The 22,019-nt window shown below is 44.1% G+C and overlaps 3 protein-coding genes across 4 annotated transcripts; 2 read left to right on the top strand and 1 right to left on the bottom strand.

The window, feature by feature from the left end:
- The first annotated feature begins 152 nt into the window (after window positions 1–152).
- LOC118123980 (MICAL-like protein 1) lies at window positions 153–7,057 on the top strand. Of its 2 annotated transcripts, XM_035181727.2 has the most exons (16): window positions 153–369; window positions 520–730; window positions 1,354–1,402; window positions 1,551–1,692; window positions 2,038–2,108; window positions 2,225–2,358; window positions 2,787–3,403; window positions 3,509–3,536; window positions 3,732–4,383; window positions 4,748–4,870; window positions 5,134–5,260; window positions 5,349–5,439; window positions 5,634–5,707; window positions 5,907–6,021; window positions 6,222–6,268; window positions 6,355–7,057. In XM_035181727.2, the coding sequence occupies exons 2-16, from the start codon at window positions 576–578 to the stop codon at window positions 6,477–6,479; spliced, it is 2,550 nt and encodes an 849-aa protein (XP_035037618.2). In that variant the 5' UTR covers window positions 153–369; window positions 520–575; the 3' UTR covers window positions 6,480–7,057. The 2 variants fall into 2 exon arrangements, with proteins under 2 accessions (XP_035037618.2, XP_035037617.2); XM_035181726.2 differs by having other exon boundaries at window positions 153–730.
- A 350-nt stretch (window positions 7,058–7,407) lies between these two features.
- polr2f (RNA polymerase II, I and III subunit F) lies at window positions 7,408–9,452 on the top strand. The gene is made up of 5 exons (XM_035181725.2): window positions 7,408–7,567; window positions 7,770–7,839; window positions 8,110–8,240; window positions 8,768–8,839; window positions 8,986–9,452. The coding sequence occupies exons 1-5, from the start codon at window positions 7,548–7,550 to the stop codon at window positions 9,074–9,076; spliced, it is 384 nt and encodes a 127-aa protein (XP_035037616.1). The 5' UTR covers window positions 7,408–7,547; the 3' UTR covers window positions 9,077–9,452.
- A 2,588-nt stretch (window positions 9,453–12,040) lies between these two features.
- On the bottom strand, window positions 12,041–20,114 carry sox10 (SRY-box transcription factor 10). The gene is made up of 4 exons (XM_035181146.2): window positions 19,971–20,114; window positions 16,921–17,758; window positions 15,146–15,414; window positions 12,041–14,996 (listed from the first exon to the last, which is right to left on the bottom strand). The coding sequence occupies exons 2-4, from the start codon at window positions 17,346–17,348 to the stop codon at window positions 14,206–14,208; spliced, it is 1,488 nt and encodes a 495-aa protein (XP_035037037.1). The 5' UTR covers window positions 17,349–17,758; window positions 19,971–20,114; the 3' UTR covers window positions 12,041–14,205.
- Between the last annotated feature and the right edge of the window lie 1,905 nt (window positions 20,115–22,019).

The raw sequence follows: 22,019 nt of genomic DNA, 5'->3' as shown, positions 1-22,019 counted from the left end.
TGTAAATTTGAATAATTTCTACAATCACAGAAAAACCTCATTTTTTTAGTTTTCATTAAGTTTTTCTGTCACGTGCCTGAAACCGGAAACCTCCCCCCCCCCCTTCCTAATTATAGTGGAGCAGCAGCTCGGTGTCGCCCTCCAGCGGCAGCTATGGTGCATCCCACCCACAGAGTGCAGCACAACAAGGAGCCACCGGGCTGCAAAGTAACGGGATTTTAAAACTTCAAACTTCTATTTCTAACAAATCAACTCCAGGAGCCTCGCGACGCGGATGATCGACGGCTCCTCCGGAAGCGCGTGGCTGGTTCGTGCTGTTTTGTGTTGAGGAGCCGTGCGACACTTTGTGGATGGAAACAATGAGGCGATGTAAAAACCCTCGTGTTTTTTTTATTCTAACAGTCAAGTCCTTCCTGCTGTGAAACACACGTTTGGCAGATTTTTGTATTTTTGTATTTTTTTTGCACAGGAAAAGTATTTGCATGTGTGGTAGATGCTCGTTTCCTGTTTCCTCCTCAGAGTCAGAGCTGCACAGATCCGAGTAAAGCATCAAGTGCCATGTTCGTGCAGACATCATGTCCGAGCTCATCCCATCACCGAGGACTTTGCTGGACTGGTGCAGAGTCACGTGCACCAGTTACCCCTCCGTGGACATAAGCAACATGTCCACCTCGTTCAGAGACGGACTCGCATTCTGTGCCATCATCCACAGACACAGACCGGACCTGATGTGAGTGGACCACACCTTTCACTTGGAGCTGCAGACCAGTACAGTTACACTGCGTCGTGAGGCCTGATCTGTTTTAAATGTTTATTTTTATCTTCGTTTTAATTATTTTTTAAAAACTTTAAAAAAAAACTTTAATTGTTTTTTTTAATTTAATTTATTCCATTCTATTCTATTTGATTCAATTTATCATATTCGTATTTTCTTTCATTTACATTTTGTCTTGTATTTGTTTTAAAAAATCCTATTTAATTCTACATTTTTATTATTAATCTTACATTTAATTTAATTTACTGGTTCTGTCCTGAGAATTGTCGGCTCCCTGTCTAACGTGCGGTCTAATCTGCAGCAGAGTGACGACCTGTCCACTCGGACTAATCTGCTCCTATTTGCTTAATCTCTCTCCGTCTCCCTCCTCGGCCTTTAAATGGGATTAGTCCGTTTGTTTTTACCTCCTAGAAACAATAGTTGAACTTGACTCTAATCTAATTTACGAGTTAATCTGTGATCTTCAACTCCATTTTGCTTTGTTAACCATCGATTTATTCAAAGTCAACTGTTTAGTTTGTTTGCTCTTACTCATCCCAATTTAATCAATCCCTGAATTTTCCTTCCTCTCACTCCAGAGATTTCAGCTCCCTCTCCAAAGAGGATGTTTACCTCAATCACAAACTGGTGAGTCATTGACCTCAATGTTGTTGGAAAGTCTCTCTCACCTGAGTGCTCATTATTTATTTCCTCTTACTAAAGCTTAAACCTATAAAGTTTTTATTTTGTATCAGTCATTTACCGTTGTTGTCTGTGTCTCCCTCCTGGTGTGCAGGCGTTTCAAGTTGCAGAAACAAAGCTGGGCATCCCTGCGCTGCTGGATCCAAAAGAACTGGTCTCCACCCGGGTCCCCGATTGTCTGAGCGTCATCTCGTACCTTTCATACTTCTACTGCGTCTTCAACAGGACGTCTCAGGGTTTGTACTTCTCCACAGACCTTCACCTCTTGACCTTTTCTTTATTTAGAGTAGCTTGGAGCAGTATTATCTGATAGCAGGTTTATTATCTGGCTCGGTGGCAGAGAGGTGGTGAAGGTCTCTGACAGGTTTGTAGGATGATACAGTGGCTCAGAACGTCTGTGATGGAGCCTTCACATACTTCACAATTTCAGACTTAGGAGGAAGACGCCTGAAAGTCTGTGAGTCCTTGAGGGGGGGACATTGGGACTCACACGTCTCCTCGAGGTCAAGACACGTTTCCATGTTAAACTTCTCATGTATCAAACTGTGCTGTGCTCCATTTGTCTTCTCTTGACTGAGCAGCAGGTTCCTCTGGTTTGAGATCATCGCACGGCTTCAAGAGTAAAACTCCTGATGGTCTTAAACCCCTGAAGGTAAATCAGTCTCCGTCGTCTCAACACAAACATCCTTGCGCCTGTTTTCACACACTCTTCGTCGCCTCAGCTGTGGGTTTCACCGTCTGAGCTGCTGGTTCCTCTTCTGGTTTCAGAGCTCGAGTCATCTGGAAACCGATCGTTCATCCAGCACGAGGCCGCGGACGGTGTGTAGTCTGTGTTTCAAGCCCGTCCACCTCATCCAGAGACATCTGATCGACGGGAAGGTCTTTCATCGCAGCTGCTTCAGGTGACACACTGTGACATCAGTGTTTACTTCAGTCTGGATCCATCCAGACTGTTTAGACCTGGGAGAGACAGACGTGAGAATCTATGACCTCTGCAGAATTATGTTTTCATTTCTGTTCGTCTGTTTGCTCCGAGGATTATAAGCAAAAACAGGGGGCAGATCCAGGACTCACTTTGTTTAACCTTGAGAGATAGAGCATTTATTGCCTCTAATTTCCCAGGGAATCATTTATAGATGTAGATTTTTTTTCAAATCAGGCACATTTAGAGAACTGATATGTATGAGTGTGAGATTTGTTGCGTCTTGATTGGATAGAAGGTCGACTGCCAGTCTCACTTTGTTTTCTTCAGCATATTTGAGTTATCATTGTGTGAGATAATCTGACATCTGTGCACGTCAGAGTTTAGTAAAACATGTTTGTCTTCCAGGTGCAAACTGTGCCACAGCACTCTCTTACCAGAGTCTTACACACAGGGCAGTGATGCTGCCTCCTTCATCTGCAGCGACCATTTCACAGACAGTAAAAACACTCATGTTGACCTCAAACAGAAAACTGAGTATCGTCCCAGACGTGCTCTTCAGTCAGGTTATGTGTCTCTGTGTGGATTGGCTGTCTCCAGCGTCCCTCATTACACTGAGACAACAGAGTCACGGGACAGACCGGTTTGTGAAGCGGCAGAGGCGCCTGGGAGCGAGAGGCAGGAGAGGAGCAGCGAGGTGGAATGCAGAGATAACAGAGACTCAGCTGCTGGACTGAAGAACATGTTGAAGACGCCAGCACCACCTCATCTTCCTCCACCTCCTTCTCCTCCTCCACCCAGTGAGGGGTCGGTCGCAGGGGCTGGAAAAGATGAAGCTGCACCTATTCAGACAGATGGCGAGACACAACAAGAAGCCACAGTGACTCACCAGCCGTCTGAGCGAGTGACGGAAGGAAGCGGTCGGCAGGTTCCAGCACCAGGACAAATGTCCGACTCCTCTGTGGCCCCTGTTCCTGCACCGAGGACCAAAACCTCCCAGACAACAACCAGCTCCCCCGCTGCTGGTAAACACACAACATGTTAATCTACCGTGGCTGTTTTCAGCTCTTTCTGTATGTGTGTATTGTGATGTAGTTATTTTTGGTTTCCTCTCTTTCTCGTCTGTGCAGGTAAATCTCCACTCAGATCGTCTCACGTGTAAGTTTACAGTTGTTTGCTTGTGTCCTTTTACTTTTATCATTATTATCACATGTTATAATCAACATCTCTTTATCTACTTTTATATTTATATGTAAAAATTCCCTGGTGTTTTACAAATTTCATGAAAATATAACCTCTGGCGCTGGAATCACCTTTTGAAATCATTTCTCCTCTTTCCCCTTTTCGCACCAGCCCAACCTGCAGCAGCTCTACCGTGAAAACCAACCATCCGTGGATGACCATCATTCATTCGGGACCCTGGACCCAGCTGCCTCCCGCTCCCCCCCCGGTGCCCACTCCTCGAACCAAATCTGTGTTTAAACGGCAGGGCCCCTGGTACAGATCCAAAGTGACAGGCCCCAATCCATTTGAAGAGTACATGCATGAGGAGGAGGAGGAGGCTCCGAAACCTGAGTCCTCAGTGGAGGCGAGTCTTTCAGAGAGTGAGGGCAGTTTGGTAAATATCATCGGAGACACAGAGGTGATTGTTGGATCAGGTGAAAATACTAAATCGGATGTAAACCCGCTGGATGAACACATTCCAGCTGAGACACCAGATTACAAAGAGGCTCCAGCAGGGGGAGCGAGTGAGGAGACGTCCAGTGAACCGGCTGCAAACTCGGGTCAAATCACTTCACCACATGTGGGTGAAAACGGAGGGACGGGTGGTTCGCTCCCAGATGTGACCGAAGCAGCTGCATGGCCACATGTTGCACCAGATGAGGGCCAGAGTCTCCTTTTACCCAGAAGTCTCTCTGTGCCGGTCATCACGTCTGTCTACTCTCAAGGTTCCTCGCTGCCGGGCGGTGTAGGGAGTGAATCTGTCTCGGCGTGGCAAAGTAAGGTACGACCAGAGTTCACCGCTAATTATTACTTTTATGTCACTGATCACGTTATCAAAGGGTTGTTTCTCAACCCCCATGTGGTTACCATGGTAACGGCAAGTGCCACACACAGTGGTAGATGAAATGGAGAAGGATGTGACTGTCACTTTTCCTGAGATGGGTGGTTGCTGAGAAAACTGAAAGACAAACAGACACGATCACTTTGTTTTTTTTAACAGTCATCACAGGCTTCACGGCGCATGAATTATTATGGTATGTGAATGCTATGTAAACAGATCAGGTTAAACAGGTTTGGAGGAGATGGGATAATTCTCTCTGATGTTATCTCAACATGATAATCACATGTATCCTTTTGGTCTGCAGCCGGCCTGCCGTGAGAATCCTTTTGATCGAAATCCCACGATGATCAAATCCAAGACTTTCCAGGCGCTGCCGTCTCAACGGGCGCCGGCCCCTGGACACGGCTTCCCTCTCATCAAGAGGAAGGTATGAAAAACCTCCAAAGGCAGCTGATAATAATAATACTTGATAAATGTGTTATTAGTATTATAATAGAAGGGATACGTCCATCATTAAGTTCATTGTTTCTGTCCACACTAACTATTGCAGCCCTCATTGCAAGCTTCAGTCTTTAGGGACTACATGTAAATTGCTCTGGTGGAAATTCACACATGGTTTTGCAGGTTTCTTTCTGCACGATTTTCCTGAGTTGTTGTTGTTGTTGTTGTTGTTGTTGTTGTTGCTGACAGGTACAGTCGGACCAACATGTCTCTACAGAAGCGCTGCAGACTGAGATGAGAGAGGTGGAGAAACGTCTGGAGGCTCTGCAGCACAGAGGAGTGGAGCTGGAGAAGAATCTGAGAGACTGCAGGAACGGTGCAGCCATTTACAAAAGCACAAAATCCCTCTTATTGTGATGCACTGTGCGTAAACACTCAATGTGTTTGTCCTTTTTTTATTCCAGATAAAGAGGAGGAACGCATGCTGATGGAGTGGTTCTCTCTGCTCCATGAGAAACAAGCTCTGGTGCGCAGAGATACCGAGCTGCTTTATCTGTAAGTGTAGAGGTCAGGGGTTTTATTTTTAGCCTCCTGAGCATGTTGCTGTGTCTCCTTTTAGCAGGAGCCTTTGTTTTTGTTCAGATTGTTAATGTGTTTTTTGTAGATTATTAAATAATTAGATTTGTTCATTATTCTCCAGAAGTGTAAATGGAATTTTCCTGATTTGTGTTTGTTTTGAACTTTCCCAGGACAAAGCAGCAGAAGTTGGAGGAGAGACAGGCGGATGTGGAGTATGAGCTCAGATGCATCCTGAATAAACCTGGTTTGTATATGATGCTATTTACTTTCATCAGCTGACAATAATAATCATTTATCTAAATAACCAGAGGCATTACTACAGGGAAACTCGGTCATGATACAAGGATTTAACCTTGAACAGGGCTGTGTTATTATATCACTGTCAGTCCCTGTGTAATGTTAATAGACCCAACATGTTCACACGCTGTCCCCTGCTCACTCAGAGACGGACTGGAGTCAGGAGGACCGGGGGCGAGAGCAGCGGCTCATGGACGAGCTGGTGGCCATCATCGAGCAGAGGAACCAGATCATCAGCAGCTTGGATGTGGACAGGCAGAGGTGCAGAGGGAAATAAAAGAAAATACATGGTGTCATCACACGTTTTCATCTGCGTTTGTCTGTTTGTTAGTGAGCAGGATAACCGTCCGACAGGTTAACATGAAACTTAAAGGAAGGGGAATTATTTTAAAATGTTAATGGTATAGAGGAGTTTGTACATTTTGGTGCAGATCCAAATATAATTCTGGATTTCTTATCAGGGAAAGAGAAGAAGATGAACTTTCAGAGGCCACGAAGAAGAACAAAGGTGAGAAAACAACTTTGAAGTTTAGGTTTCTAACTTTTTCCCCGTTCCTCTTACGAGCCCCGTGTTTTCCTGTTGTTCCTCCTCAGCGCTCCAGAAGGAGGAGCTGAAGGAGCTGAAGAAGTCCAAAGGAAAGTTCAAGCCCACAAATGTTTTTAAGATGCTCAACCATAAAGCAGAAAGCATCAAGGTCTCCACGGACAAAAAGAGCTGATGTACGAATATGAAATGTTTTACAGGTGCAAAGTTCTCATAGATAACAGATTTGTTTTATGGTTTTAGATTATGAAGGTGTTAATATTTATTTTGACCACAGATGATGATTATCATATGAAATATGATAATAATAATAATAATAATATAGTAATGTCAAGAAGAGCAGCTCTGTAGTGTAGACAAGATGAAATCTAATTTTCTATCTCTGCTAATTTTTTAACTGGTATCAGTGTACATTTTCTATGTTGCTGTATGCAGCCAATATTAATGTTTCTTTATTTTGTAACATACTTGTATTTGTAGAAGTAAGCAATAAATATTTATTTGAGAAAGTTCTATGTGTTGTTTATGGAAAATAACTTTATTTTTACTTTTATTTCAAACTGTTCTTTCTTTTGAGAAGCGAGAGATCAACTATGTTAAAGAAGGTGAATTTGAATTCACTCAGAACAGGAAAAACCAACTTGTGTTGAGTTGTATGATTAAAAATATTTATCAGAACAGATCATATTTTAATTTGCTCTGAGATGGTTTTGGTTCTGATATAATGGTTTGAAATAAAGACGGGTAATTGTTTCTCCTGAGTTCTTTTGTGTGTAGAAATTGTTAAATGTACAAATCCGGCTAAATTTCTGAAAAGACACAATCCTGTTCAGGAGACTTCAGAAGATCTGAAAAACATAAAAGCATTGAATGCATCAGACACACTTATAATGTAATTAATTATTTTAAGGGCTGTGTTCTATTTACAAAATACATATATATATATATTTTCATATCTGCACTTTTAACAACAGAATTCAAGTGTGTGAAACAAACAGATCAAATCAGACTAGTTTTATTTTACAACATGAGACATTTAATATTGTGACGCACAGCTGATCACACTGGAAAACAAGCGGAACGAAACACACTTTGGCCTCTTGGCCGACCGGAACATTTCCCCGCTGCACCGAGCCACCGGAAGTCCTACCGCTCATGTGGGTTTGTGTTGACAACAAACAGTTTCTTCGCTAATTTGCGATTTAAAGATTCACAGCGACACAGACGAGCTTCAACTTCAAACATGTCCGACAACGAAGACAAGTGAGTAACGACACGCGTGTTTATTTTGTTTATTTACGTATTTACACAACGCTGTACGTCATTGCTAGCTAACGTGTAGCCTGTTAGATAACGTGTAGCCTGTTAGCTGACGTGTAGCCTGTTAGCTAGCAGCTCTGGTGTTGCTCACGTCATCCTGGATCTCGAGACATTTAACTTAACAAACTTTCTGTCACGTGTGTAGCTTCGATGATGGAGATTTCGATGACGCCGAAGAGGACGAGGGATTAGATGATCTGGAAAACCCGGAAGATGTAAGTTGTCACATATTGTTTTGGTGTTTGGTGCTAAAAAGTAAGTTCTGTTGTACAAAAATATACAATAACGACCAATAAGAAATAAGTACAATGAGAAAATATGAAGAGATCATAGGTAAGAGTTGATTTTTCTCATATTTGATTCTGATATTTGCTTTTTGTGTAACTTAAGATACTTAAAGGACATTTAGTTTGTTGTTGCCACCACCTCCACGTGTGTTATGATCCATAATCCATAAGCCTAACCTGTCTTCTACGTGTGCGCAGGAGGACCGGGAGCATGTGCAGATCTTGCCGGCAGGAGACGGACATCTGGCGAACCTGAAGAGGATCACGACACCGTACATGACCAAGTACGAGAGGGCCCGAGTGCTGGGGACACGGGCGCTTCAGATCGCGTGAGTGGTTCCACACGTGTGTCACAGAACCAGTGGTTACACAGTTATTGTGTTTTAACCTCAACACAACTTGGCCTGAAATGAAATATTCAGCTTTTTCTCCCAAGCACGGCAGATAAAATCATAATTTTCATCAAGCCAGAAGAAATGAACTTCTCAGTCGTCATATTCACTTTACGTTACCATGTTTTAAAAAAGATCTTGTGTGTGAATCTATTGTAAAACCTCAGATAATCATCCCTTAATTTGATCATGTAAAAATATATGTATGTAAATACTGAGCTGCTTGGTCAAAGATATTCTGATGTTCAACAATATCAACAAGGCAGCAGATAGGAAACAGTTAGATTTTCTGTTAGATGATCAGATGAACAGTTTTCTTGACAGTTTATTTGTCTTATGTATCAGCTCCTCAAGGATCAAGTGCATGAGTTATTCAAGTCGATATCTTTTCTGTTGTGCTGTCGCTGCACTGCAGGATTGTCTGGATTATTTGTTTTGACTGTGATATAAACGTTTCCCAACAGGATGTGCGCTCCAGTCATGGTGGAGCTGGAGGGAGAAACCGACCCCTTGCAAATAGCCATGAAAGAACTTAAGTAAGTGATCTTTTTTTATAGTTTTAAATTCAATTATCTCTGTTGTCTTGGTTTCATTTAGTCTTTCTGTAAAGAGCAGAGCATTGAGCTTCTCTCCACTGGTCGGTGTCTCACCCAGACTTCTCTTTTCGTCCCCCCCCCAACAGGTGCAGAAAGATTCCCATCATCATCCGCAGGTACCTTCCTGACGGGAGTTACGAGGACTGGGGCTGTGACGAGCTCATCATAACAGATTAAACTAAATTATCCAGTCACACCCTGCAGGTCAGTCAGCTGCTCAAACCCCCCGGAGACTTTAGACTGATGCAGCCATCAGTCGCTCATGTCTCCATGAGATCCACAAAGTTTCCAGGTCACTCTGTTGAAATATAAACCTTTGAAATGTAGGTTGAAAATCTCAGGATCGGACCGACGGTGAAATTCAGTTAGATTCCATCTGTTTTATCAGCTGCAGTTTAACCAACAACCACAAGGGGGAAATGTAACTCAAGTCAAACTTTTACTTTGTTTTACGAAATCTTCCTGTGTTGTAACTTGTTGTTTTGAAGGAAAGACATGATTTGTGTAAAAAAAACTGTTTTATAGTTTAGAATAAACTCTTTTGTATAAATAACTTTGTCTTATTCACATGATTCATTGACACTAACTCTCTCACTGCAATTTGAAGTTAACACATCGTTTATATCTGTGTGAATAGGAGTTAACGGTAAAATCGAGTAATGATAAGTTAAAGTGAACTGTAGAAGTTTAATTTATTTATCTTCAACCTACATTTATATTATACTGATAAAAGGGCTGGTTATCATGATTTTTAGAGCTCTACATGAAATAGTTTCACAGTATTTCCAAGTGGACATTGTGTTATTCAACCAAACTCAAAGATGCAACAGCAGCTACTTAAGTAACTCCTGTTATATAGAAAACAGATCAACATTAATGCCAAAAATTCACATTGCTTGTATTTGTCAAATCAAACTCCGCAAACTGATCTTCGATGTATCGGGAACAGAATCCATTCTGCTTTAATCAGGTCAAATACTGACTTCTTAGTTAAATAAGCTCTAATCTTTTTTCTTTTATTTACAAGCCTGTCTTTTATTATCATGAGTGACTGTGACAGCCTGACGAGTTCTGCATCTGATCCAGTGTTACAGTTGTCATGATGCTCTGTGTTATATTTCCAGTGTATACACATGACCATGTATATGAAGGCATCACAACTGTTGGTGTCAGATAAAGACACAGCAGGAGGCGTGAATCTCTCTCTCGTGTTTATCACGTCTCACAGATATGAAAAACATCGTTATCAAGAAGCCAGTTTGTACTGGTATCTATAATTGGCTGTAGCCACAGTCATGTTAGTAATTTCTGGAAAAAAACTGCTTTAATCTGTGGGGCTTTTGATTGGAGGAGACAGAGCCTCAGGCCGGCGTTACACTCCTTTCACGAGATGGAGAGGGGGGTGGGGGTGGGGGATCCCATGTGACACTCAGCAGCCCCCACCACAGTGAGGCCAGCATCAGGTCGCTCTTAACCCTGCTGAGGATCTGACTTATTTTACTCTCTACTTCATTTGATTTTTGTTTTTCATATCGTCATATCTTTTCTTTTTAGATTTATTCTCCGACTCCAGTTGGTTCAGTTTTGTAAACTCTGGTTTTCACACAAATACTTTATGATCTGTCTTTTTCCAGCAGCTCTGTTCTTTTACCTTTTGAGCCCCGACAGTTCCTCACATCAGATTCCTGCTGGATGATACATTCTGATAAATCGAGTGGACTCTTACTCTTGATTCTACACATATTATATTTCTTTACAGATTTTATAAGCTTTGGTCCAATATGATTCCATCTTTGTGGTTGTTTTACTCTACATATGAGCTCAGGGCCTTTTTTTGTGTCTCTGAGAGAGAACAGCTGAGAATAATGACTTCTAATGCAGTAAAAAACATTTAGCTGAATTGGTCAATGTTGTAACTTGTGTAAATTCAAAAGTTTCTTTGCTTATGGTTTCATAAAGTTCTCCATCGGCAAAATGTCTGCTCATACTTCTTATGAGTTGTTTGCTTCCCAGCGCTTTGTGTCTGTGTCAGGACCGACTGTCCAACGTGTCACTTTACAGAATCAGATCAACTGAGTATTCTCCTGTATGCAAACCAGATTTTAACAATTCCTTCAAAGTGTCAGTATGTCTGAGACAAGAACACAGACCCCCACCCCACATGATTTAGCTCTGCCCTGTTCGGTGGCGGTGATGCACTGACGATCGATGTCGACACCTGCTTCGACCTGCGTCTTCTCTCCGGGTCACTTTTCTTAACTTGTGGAATGTTTGATTCTCGTTGCCGCTCCAACCTGAAGAGTGCGTTTCTCCGTGGATGGGCTGAGTGTGCGGGAGAGAGGAGGGGGGGGGTGGGGGGGTTGCAGGGTCTATGTGCAGGGAGTGTATGAGAGTCCCTTTGTATCCCAGTGAAGCTACAGGCCAGGCAGTTATGGGTAAGGCTGCCTCATTGCCCTGATTCACCCCCCCTCCCCTCCCGGCCCAACTCTCCCTCAATGGCCCTCTTTGTCTCTGCAAAGTATCACACAGCCGATTAAAGGGAGGGAATTAGGAGTCAGGCTTAACCTGCGACACGCACACGTACATGCACACTATAACCAACTGGAGATATGCATATGGGCAAGTAGAACCAAGTATATTAGCTCAGGTTCTGTCGGGGGAACATTTCATCTGCAGTAATCGACTGCGAACGACAATACGTGAATATGAAGACTTCCTCTGCTATTGTAGTGTAACACATTGTCTCAGTCACCGCCTGCACACACACACACACACACACACACACACACACACACACACACAGCACCATCACACACTCTGCTGATGGTCAGTGGTGGACTGCTGAAGCTCTGAGTTGCAGTTAAAGTGAATTATCCATTAGCTGGAGAGATTATTCAGAGAATGTGAGCAGAGCTTTGAGCCACGGAGGCATGTGCCTCTGTTGTTATGTGTGATTAATGACGACCAGACCAGGGCTTCGATAACAAAAGGAATATTTCTATAATGGGGTCAATTAGTAGTTTTGAAAATGGGGTTTGTTTTCCGGTTATTGTTTGTTGTTGTTGTTGTACTGCAGTTGTTGTTCAGGCTGCTGAGGTGTGTTTGTTCCACTGTGGAAACGTTTCAAGAGGCAGACTTGTATGAAAGCAGAAATAATAGCTTTATTTCAAGTGAGGGTAAAAGTTAGTCATCATCACATGATACGGCTCGCGGCCCCGCTGTTATTTAGAAGTTGTGGCGACAGTTATACAAGAAGGAAAAGATTAAATACTACAACAGTCAAACGTTTTCCTCTAAATGGAGAAAAACATTTAACTGACACACACACAAGAAGCAACAGAACAAATATAAATAGGAAAATGTCGAATTCAAAGCAACATTACAACAATACAGATGTGAAAATGGCTGCTTGTGCTGGAGGTAAATGGTTAAATAAACATGGGCTTATAGCACCGGTGGACCGTGATTTAAAACAAGCAGTGCTGCATGCGTATCGTTTACATCTGTGTCCAGTAATGAGAATATATCTGTGATAAACATGATAACAAAGCAAATAAATGATGTTTGAACACTTCTGTGTTGAGGGAGAGACGTTATACGTGGAAACACACTATTCACCATAAAGATTAAAAAGAGATTATAAAAGACATTATGGAAAAAAACAGGTTAACTAATGGTTTACAAAAAAAAATAGAAAAAGACACAAACAGGATTGAACAAAAACAGCTTTTCTCTTCACTGCACCATGTGTTAGTCACAAGTTTTATTGAGGACAAGGCCCAGTTTATGTTTAATATTAGGCCGTGTTAAAATGTTTTTAACTCCTGCTGGTTTTAATCTCTGGCAACTGCTTCTCAGTGTTGGCTGAGTATCACTGAAACTGTATGAAAATAGCTTTTTCTAAAGATACAAAAACTGTATTAAAAACATGTGACATTAAAAAAAAAGTGTATCTGTGGCAGAGAAAAGCAGCGGTGCAGGATTCCAGAGGAGATAATAATGGCAAAAAGCGTTTGACGGCATCGTCACAGTCAAAAAAGTGAAAACAAAGCAAAAGCTTCTATCATATATTCTGTAATCTGACATTTCAATGTAGAAAGTATAAATAGATTTGTCTTGACCATGAATCTTCTCCACAAATACATCAAATACGAACTTGAATAATCAGTCATCAGTGCTTTTGTGGGTAAAAAGAAAAGCAACAGGAATATTTGACACGAAAAGACTTTAAAGAATTTTATATAAGTCAGGTATGAAAAGTTAAGCTCAGAAAGAAGCTACGTCAGGTAGTGTTAAGTGTCTCGTTGGGAGGAACCTCTGTAACGTTTCTTCTCTAGTTCTAAAGTTTTGGTTTCAAAACTTTGGTTGTTTTACAAATATTTCATATCTGTATGCATCAGTACACGTACATTAGTTATTTCAAGTACATTTCATCGACTATCCTGATAATAGTCGTCATTTTTCGGACTCAACACACATTTCACTTCACAAAAGTTCACATGGTTTTCCGGCGTTTTTCTTCCATGTGTGTTCGTTGCGTTTACAAAAGTCTTTTGAAGTGAACACGGCACAAAAATTTGAATAAAAATCAGGACAAATGTTCCTCAGAATCCAACAGAGTGTATTTGTCGTATTGATTTCCAAAAGCAATACCAAACTAACATCTGTCTGATGAAGGCCTTGCCTGAGAAGTTAATGGGCCACAGCCAAATGATTCGGCTCTCTCCCATTCTTCTTGTACGTAGATGAGAGTGACTCCCTCTCAGTCCGCTCTACGTTACGCAGGTCAAGCTTCTGACCTTATCGCATCAGATGTAATTTTCATTGTGGTCCATTGTCCCTCAGTTTGCCTCCTCTGATTCGCAGTGAGTCAACAAACCAATGACACCTGTGAACACTTCTCGTTGTGTTGTTGTGTCAAAGGCTTTGCTGCTGGGAATCTAACCTGAAACTCTGCAGTGCTCGGTGAGTGTTTGTTTTTTTCTTTGCTCCGTCAAAGTAACACACTCTTACTACTACTCTGTCCGGCCCTAATACTCAACCACGCCTCGATAGCACCACGGGCCAAGCTCGTACTTGGGCTGCGACAGCATTTCTGCGTCCGGGAAGGCGCAGTACGGGGTTCCTCCCCTTGGGCCTCCCCAGCCTCCTCCTCCTCCTCCGGTGCCGGCCCACTCCCCACAGCCCAGACCGCTTTGACCATCGATACCAGCAGCTCGGCTGTTGTTGTTGCTGTGGCCGCTGTAGCTCCTTGGGTCTGACATGGGGGCTGAGCCTGCACCAGTGCCCTCTGGAATCGTTATCTGTCATGGCCGCGACAGGGTAGTGTAGACGGGCTGTTCCCAGTGTGTGGGGCTGTGCGACTGCTGCACGCTGGCTGGGTCGCTGATGGGCGTATACAGGGGCCTCTGGGAGGGCCCCATGTAAGAGAAGGCGGAGTACAACCCCGAGGCCTGGCTGGAGTGGGCGTAGTACGACCCTGAGGCCTGATGATCAGCATATTCAGCAAACTGAGCCCTAGAGGCCAGTGAGGGGAAAGCAGAACTGTAGTGAGGAAGGCTGAGGGGCGCATATGTCACATGGGACCCTGCTGTGACGGCCTCTGCAAAGTGGCCCCCGGCGCCCCCAGCCTCACTCTTAATCTGGGCCTTGGACGGGTCTGAGCTCAGACTGGAGCCGTGATGCTGCTGCGGAGGCTGCTGCTTGGAGAGCCAGGCAGCTGAGTGTCCACTGGCCGCTGCCAGAGCTGAGGAGATGCCGTAGGTGTACGCTGAGGCTGGGGAGGCTGTTGCAGCTGCAGCCCCCCCAGCACTCTGTCCCACCCCCGGGTGCCCATTAGGGGGAAGATACTGGTCAAACTCATTGACATCAAACGGCTCCATGTTGGCCATGACCTCGTGGCTCATCTCACCAATGTCCACATTACCAAAGTCAATGTGAGGTTTCCCAGATCCCGGAGCACCTGAGCCTCCCTCCGGTCCTGTTGTGCCACGGGAGACCCCGTTCCCATTAACCTCCCTCTTCCCGTCTCCGGCCTTCCCAGAATGAGGCTCTGTCTTGGGAGTGGTGGGGGGTGTGGGAGGACTGTGGCTCTGACCTGTAGGGACACAAGACAGATTAAGTTACAGCTCTTTTTCTTGGCAGACAAAACCATTAAATGTCTGAGTGCCACACTGCCCAGTTGCATCCAGGCTAATACACATGTAACAGGGATCAGTGGGTAGTGGAAGGGAGCCTGCAGCCCACCTGCAGCATGAGGGTGGTGCCCATCTGTGAGAGGGGACCTGGCTCCCCCACTGGGGGCCACATCCAGGTGGAGGCCCTTGTAGCGGGAGTGGCTGTGGGGGCCCTCGCCCTCCGAATGGCCTTCGGCCTCACTTCCGGACCCGGAGCCAAGCTTTCCGTTCTTGCGGCGCCGGGGCTGGTACTTGTAGTCAGGGTAGTCTTTCTTGTGCTGCTTCCTCAGCCTCTCTGCTTCCTCGATGAAGGGCCGCTTGTCGCTCTCATTGAGGAGTCTTTGATGGAAAGAAGATACCAAGATGGTTGTGTTTGTTAACATAAAAGAAGAAAACTCAACACACGCCTCACACTGCTGTAAATATATAGTATTCTACAAGAGGATTTAATAATTTATAACTTTTTATTTGATATAGTTGCTGTAGTATATGTTGCAGCAAGTAGCTTCTTCACAGCTGTATCTGATGTCAGCCTCGGGGGTTTGACTTCTGGATACTAATGACATAATGAGGCCTTAGAAGCATCCTGTCTGAAAACTTGACCTGAGCTACTTAATACCACTGATGGCTGGAGATGGCATGAGAACCCCCCGACCTTCCTCAGCCTCCCTGCTCATTGTGATTCTGAGCCAATTAACCAATCAGGCCTGAGCCCAAGGTCAAGTCTTCATCTAATTAATGCTGGATCCCCACAACGCTAATGAATTTAACCTCTGTGACCTTTCTGGTGAGGAAATGGTGAGTGTTGAAGCAAAGAGTTCCGACTGAAGTTTAAACTTTAAGAACTGTGAGGGTTCAGTGAACAATTAGCCACACACATGAATTCAGGTGGATTCTTGACTCAGAAATATTTGAAATATAAAATTGGAGTTTAAATAACGTGAAACATCTTCTTGTACTTTTAACGCTCAGAGGTGAAAGGCTGTACTTTCAGCTGAGCGGCTCTGAAAACCACTCTTATTCCCTCAGGAGCCGCAGTCGCTCCAGTCAAGTGGCCAAGAATTAAACGGTGTATGAAATGAGTCTGGACTCGGGGACATGTGACCACGGCAGCTACACAGACTCTGGTTCTTCAGCTGCTGAGCCGGGTCCGAAAGCAGGAAAATGAGACTTATCTCTGAAAAGTCTCAGTAATTTACAGCAGATACATTTTACAGAAAACATTATGCCGCAGATACACTTACATGGGGGTGTTGTGTCCTCGCTCATTAGAAAATGACAGCCATCATTACATTATGGAAAAACTAGAAAGACTTAAGACAAAAATAGGGGAATGAATATCAATTTAATCACCACGGTGCTGGGGTGAGTCTACGTGCACGATGCTGGCCTCAAGTTAAATCCATGTGAGTGAGGGTATGACATTTTGAGGTTAGAACGATGGGGGTTGAGGTGGTAGAGATCAGATGATCGAGTTGTTGCTATTCAGAGCGTGGAAAACATGTTTTCTGGGAAATATTGGGGACAACAAGAGAGACGCTTTGTCCTTTTATACTTAATATTCTGACCACAAACACACATCTACCTCTCCTGAAGCCCTTTCCCAAAAAACTCAGACCCCTGAATAAAGCGTTTAATGTTTCTTGAAACCTGAAGATTCATCCAGAACATTTATTTAGAAGTATCAAAGCCTAGTTTGTAGATATCTGAGTATCTCCAGCTCCACTGGCCCCTACATGTCCTGAACTCCTCCAACCCCCTGTTTACCGTCCACGTCTCCCAGCTACACGCACACAACGTGCATTGGACAGTAGGTGAACTATCACAGTAAAGTGGCCTCCTCACCTCCACAGCTTCCCCAGGGTCTTGCTGAGCTCCGCGTTGTGCAGGTGCGGGTGTTGATCGGCCAGTTTCCTCCGCGCCGCCTGCGCCCAAACCATGAACGCGTTCATGGGCCTCTTCACGTGCGGCTTGCTCTTGCCGCCGGTGTTCACGCGCACGGGCATGGGCACGAGGGTCCAGTCGTAGCAGTTGAGCACCTGACTCACCGCCTCGCGGATTCCTGCCGGGAAGCGGTCGTCCTCGTCGTCGGATTTCACAGAGGAGCAGCCCGCCGACGCGTCGTCCAGACCCGCCAGCTGCGCCGGCTGCCGGAGAGGCGAGTCCCCGCTGCCCGTGGCCCCGGAGGAGTGACCCGGGGACAGGGAGCGGCTGTCGTCCGACATGCCGGGACTGAGCTCCACCTCCGACAAGCTCTGCTCGTCTCTGGACATCTTCCTACACACACACAAACCTCCAGGTGCGCAGAGGACGCAAAGGCCTGTTCCTACAAATGCTGAGCTGTGCCTGTTCGGGTCCCTGTTGCTGTTGATCCTACAGAGTGCGGAGTGTCGGCTGACTGCTGATCTGACCTGTCTCTTCTCTGGCTCCTCTAAGTTATAATATAAACTGCCAGTCTGTCTCTACTCTCAGCCTCCGTTGCAAAACTCTGTGAGGATTCCACATTAAAGTTCTTTCCATCCGGGTGGTTGGTATCATAGGCGGCTCAGTGCGCACCTTGGACCCCAGTTTACCTGCTAATGCACAGATTACTGCGCCAAACTCACCCGCACACACTTCCCTCCTGACGTCCCCTTCTCTCTCTCCTCCGTGAATCCCGCGATTGGACCTCAGCAGCGGAGACCTGCAACAGAGCGGTGAGGGGTTCAGTTGGATCAGGGGCAGGGACGGAGCCTGGTTCATTGGGCGACTACAACCTCACCGACACATCTGGGGGGGCGGGGGGGGAGGAGGTGCTAACAAGTCAGGACACTGTGAGAAGTGAGTTTGCACATTTCCACAGAGGAATCAAACCTAAAAAACTAACCTGATGGCCCCACCCCAGATTTTTTAACCCAATAAAATTGGCCTTTTGAGGGACTTTTGCATCTGTGATCTTTTCCCTGTTGCATTCATGCGAAGTCATGAGAAGAGGCTCAAGTGGTTTTCTGTTAAATGTCAACATTTACTACCCTCTGAAATAAGGAAGGAGGCAAAAGCCCCACTGAGGCCTCGGCTGTAAATCCAGCACGTGCGTAAAAGGCGCAGAATATTGTCTAAACTCCTTTTTTAAAAACGGATCATTCCCTTTTTTTTTTATTTCTTCAGTGTCTGGGTTTTTTATATAAGTTGGATCTTTGCAGAGCTCCCCCCACCACCCTACCCCACCCCCCCTTTACAGCTACTGTTTAAGGGCTCGCAGTTATCCCAGGCTCCCCGGGGACCAGGTGTTGTAATGGGCAGCACAGTCTTGGATTTATACCCCGCAGTCCCTGGATCAACACAACCTGGCGCTGGAAATATAAACCTCATGTGCGCGCGTGTGACTTGGACACAGTGTGTTTGTGGAACAGGAGCGAGTCTGTGTCGGCGGCTGCAAAATGCGTCCTTGTTTTTTACCCATTAAATCAACACCCGGGCCCCGAACTTTACGTCCTGGACGTGAATCAGCGAACTTCCCGTGAACCAGCGGCGCCGGTTTGTCCCCCCCCCCCCACTCCGGGATCATGTTGCAGGGGAATTAGTGAATCTCGCCCACGTTTAAGTGACACTAAAAGAAACGAGTTTGTGTTTTCTTCTGTCGGTGAAGTGGTGGAACTCACTCACTTCACACTCAGGTTACTGCACCCCTTTATATTTGAGGAGAAAAAAGGATTCACCACTTTTTAACAAAACATTTATGAACATACATGATTATTAATTTCTACATTTCTGTGTCATCTACTGGTTTAAACACTCTTTTGAACGAACCAATGATTTTTCAGTGGCTCTAAGTAAAAGTTCAACATCTGTTTAATTAAGCTTCGTGTGGGCGAAGCTTCACCATCTGTCCGAGTTGCATTAATGATAAATGACAGTCGCTCGCCACCTGGTTTGTAACAGGGCCACTTCACAGGCTGTCATCGCGTCTGAAACGCAGAGGCACCGTGCGTAAAACGTCGTGCGCAATTGGCACCGAACGCCTTTTTACGCACGTGTTTTCTGTGTTTGCAAGACTCACTTGTAATCACATATAACGTATCGTGAAAGAGAGCAAAGAGAAATGGCAGCAGTCACTTGACTGAGTGGTGATAATTTCCTTTTGTCACTGAACATATAAATTGTAAACTAAGTTATTTCTCTCATACGCAGCGTCTGAAATGAAAATAAAGACTCGTCTCTGCGCTTAACTCACCCTGTAAAGTTTGTAAAAGCAAATCTCATATGAACCATTATCTGAAGACATGTACTTTGTGTTCTAGTATTTTCATTACTGAGCATATTTACTGTGTGTGATGAATTCCGGGTCTGTGAACTCATTACCGCCGCTCGATTTGACAATAAGTTGGCCTTAATTTGCTTGTTAGAAACTTTACTGTTTCAATTAGATTTTACAACAGCGCATAGTTTGTTTGTGGATTGTTTTACAATCTCCTCCAACTTTTTAAAAACCTCTTCATCCACTAATAAGTTTTGCTTTTGCTGAATCCTATGAAAAAAGATCCGTGGTTAGGAAAATCGTCAGTGTTGACAAATGATGAGGAGCAACACGTCAAAATTAAATCATCTGAGAAATCAATTCGTTATAATAAAAAACAGTGAAAGCAAATTTAAAAGAGTTTGTTTTACATTTAGAAACTGTAAAAGCAAGAGGTTATTCTCAGATGATCCAAAATCTGACATTGAAGTTTCACAATAAACAAATAAGTAATTTTGCCACAGTCCCATTACGCACACACCCTGAAACAACAATAAGAACAACAATAAAAATCATAATTCTAATGGCGAAGGTGTAATTGTGAGTCGGGCTTCGTTCGTCACACCATCAGAGTGAGAGGCAGCAGAGAGGAAAGAGTTGGAAATGCTAAGCGCCTTACTTCAGTAATGAGAAAAGGAGGTCGCCGGTTTAGCACGAGAATCCGTGAGTTCCCGAGTTTCCAAAGTGACGCTCGATCCCCAGCCCCCTCGTTGCGCTGCCCGAGTATGAATGCCTGCTCTGTGTGTCGGCACCGGGGCTTAAAGAGCTCCTTGTATGAGGCTGGGAGTTGAAAAAAAGTCAAGTCTTAAAGGAGCAGTACAACTACATGATGCAGATTCAGATGTTTCTGATTGGCTGAGGGATGTAATTCCCCCCTCCTCCTCCATCCCCTTCTCTCTCTCCAAAAAAAAAAGTGTAAAAATATAGAAAGGAAATTTGAGGGTTTTGTTTTTTCTCAAGTTAGTTTGAGGCTGAACACGAGGTCCCAGTGTTCATACATTGTGTTCTGTGCATTTTAACACCGTCGCCTGCTTCATGTGGTTGTTTTACAAAAGGGGGAATCCACACATCAGCTGAATGCATATTCTGTAACAGGTTGTTGTTGTAGTCGCACAACTGAGAGTTCACATGGTGCAGAGAGAGATCAACACAACACGCGGCAATAAACACAAAAATCTTCTTTTATTTGTGAACACTGACAACAACATAACCAAATATGATAAAGAAACACACTTAGCAGCACAAAGCCAGCTACTATATGTAAGATTGAATCCCTGTAGTTCGTTTAGTTGATACTTCATTGTAGTATCAACTAAACATGTGTTGGGTATATTTGAGGTTGTGTAGTTCCACACCTGAGAAATCCTACAGGCCTCTGTTAACTTGAGCGGAAGTTCCTGGCCGAGGGACATCAACACAACTCAACACAACTCAACACAACACAGGACAAAACAGACAACACAAGCAAATTTACAGAAAAACGCTGCAGCACAACATGCACGACATCCAAATTCACAAACTCGCTGCAAGATGATAGAAGTGTTTCCAGGGGACACAATCCAGGGATGAAACACAATTTGTGACTTTATTGAAGTAACTGAAGTTGTGTGTTGGAAATGAGGTAAAGTCTACTACAGGTTTCATTACTTTTGTGTGTCCCCTGTGAGCACAACTGTTTCCATCATGTATGTTGGGTTGTGTGTATTCGCAGTGTGTCTGTCTGGTTGTGTTGTACTTGCATGTGTGAGTATGTTGTCAAATTATAATACATAAATATAATTTGCTTGTGTTTTGTCTGCATGTGTAAGTTGCAGCACATTGACTCTGCAGGGCCACCAACACAATTTAAGGCCTTAATTACAATTACTCTGAAATCAATTCATGATCATTGAATTTGCAGCCTATACCTGCAGCATCTAAATGCATTTTTAAAAAGCCTCTAAATTAAAAAATCTCTGAGGCTTCAAGACAAAAAAATCTATTTGACAGATTTAAACTTCAGCTGAGAAAAAAGTTAAATTTCAGATTCCAGAAGCTGGAACAAGGCAGCACCAGATTCTGTCAGTGATTGATCCACAAATCAAGAGAACTCGATTATAGAGGCCTGAGAGAAGAAGGGGGGGGCTCTGCGCCTCAGAGTCAATCAGAAGCTGAAGACAGAAAACACAGAAGTTATCAAATTGTGTTGGTCTCAAATAAAATGCGCATAGAGGAGAAAATCTCACATTTTAATAAAGGTGCAGAGATTTTACGCACAGTTACGCAGCTCTGCCCCTTAACGCAGGAAGTAGTGGACATTTTAATGATCTCTGAACATTAGTAAAGGGCCAAGTCGTGAAAGACTTAAGTGTAAAGTGAGTTTTCCACTTTGTTTAAAGGGTGAAATGTAAAAAATGTAGATTTCTACAGACCAGTCCCAAATCCCAATACTTTAAAAACAGATATAAGGTTAAAGTGACGTATTTTTTAAAGGTAATGGCACAAACTAATTTACAGGTGGATAATTTATATTGCTTTGTGTTTCTTAATATTTAGAATATGGATTAGAGGCAGCAGAGGAGATGCGTGTAGCTGCCTCCTCTCCCCGGACCGAGCAGCAGCAGCGGCAGCGCGTCTTTGGGCCCCAGCAGCTCTGGAGGCGCGGGGACATCGGGCCGCACGGACACAA

This window comes from Hippoglossus stenolepis, chromosome 16 (genome assembly GCF_022539355.2).
Source record: "Hippoglossus stenolepis isolate QCI-W04-F060 chromosome 16, HSTE1.2, whole genome shotgun sequence".
Lineage (NCBI taxonomy): Eukaryota > Metazoa > Chordata > Actinopteri > Pleuronectiformes > Pleuronectidae > Hippoglossus > Hippoglossus stenolepis.
Note: the sequence above shows the minus strand (reverse complement) of the source record. Positions and strands in the feature narration are given on the sequence as shown.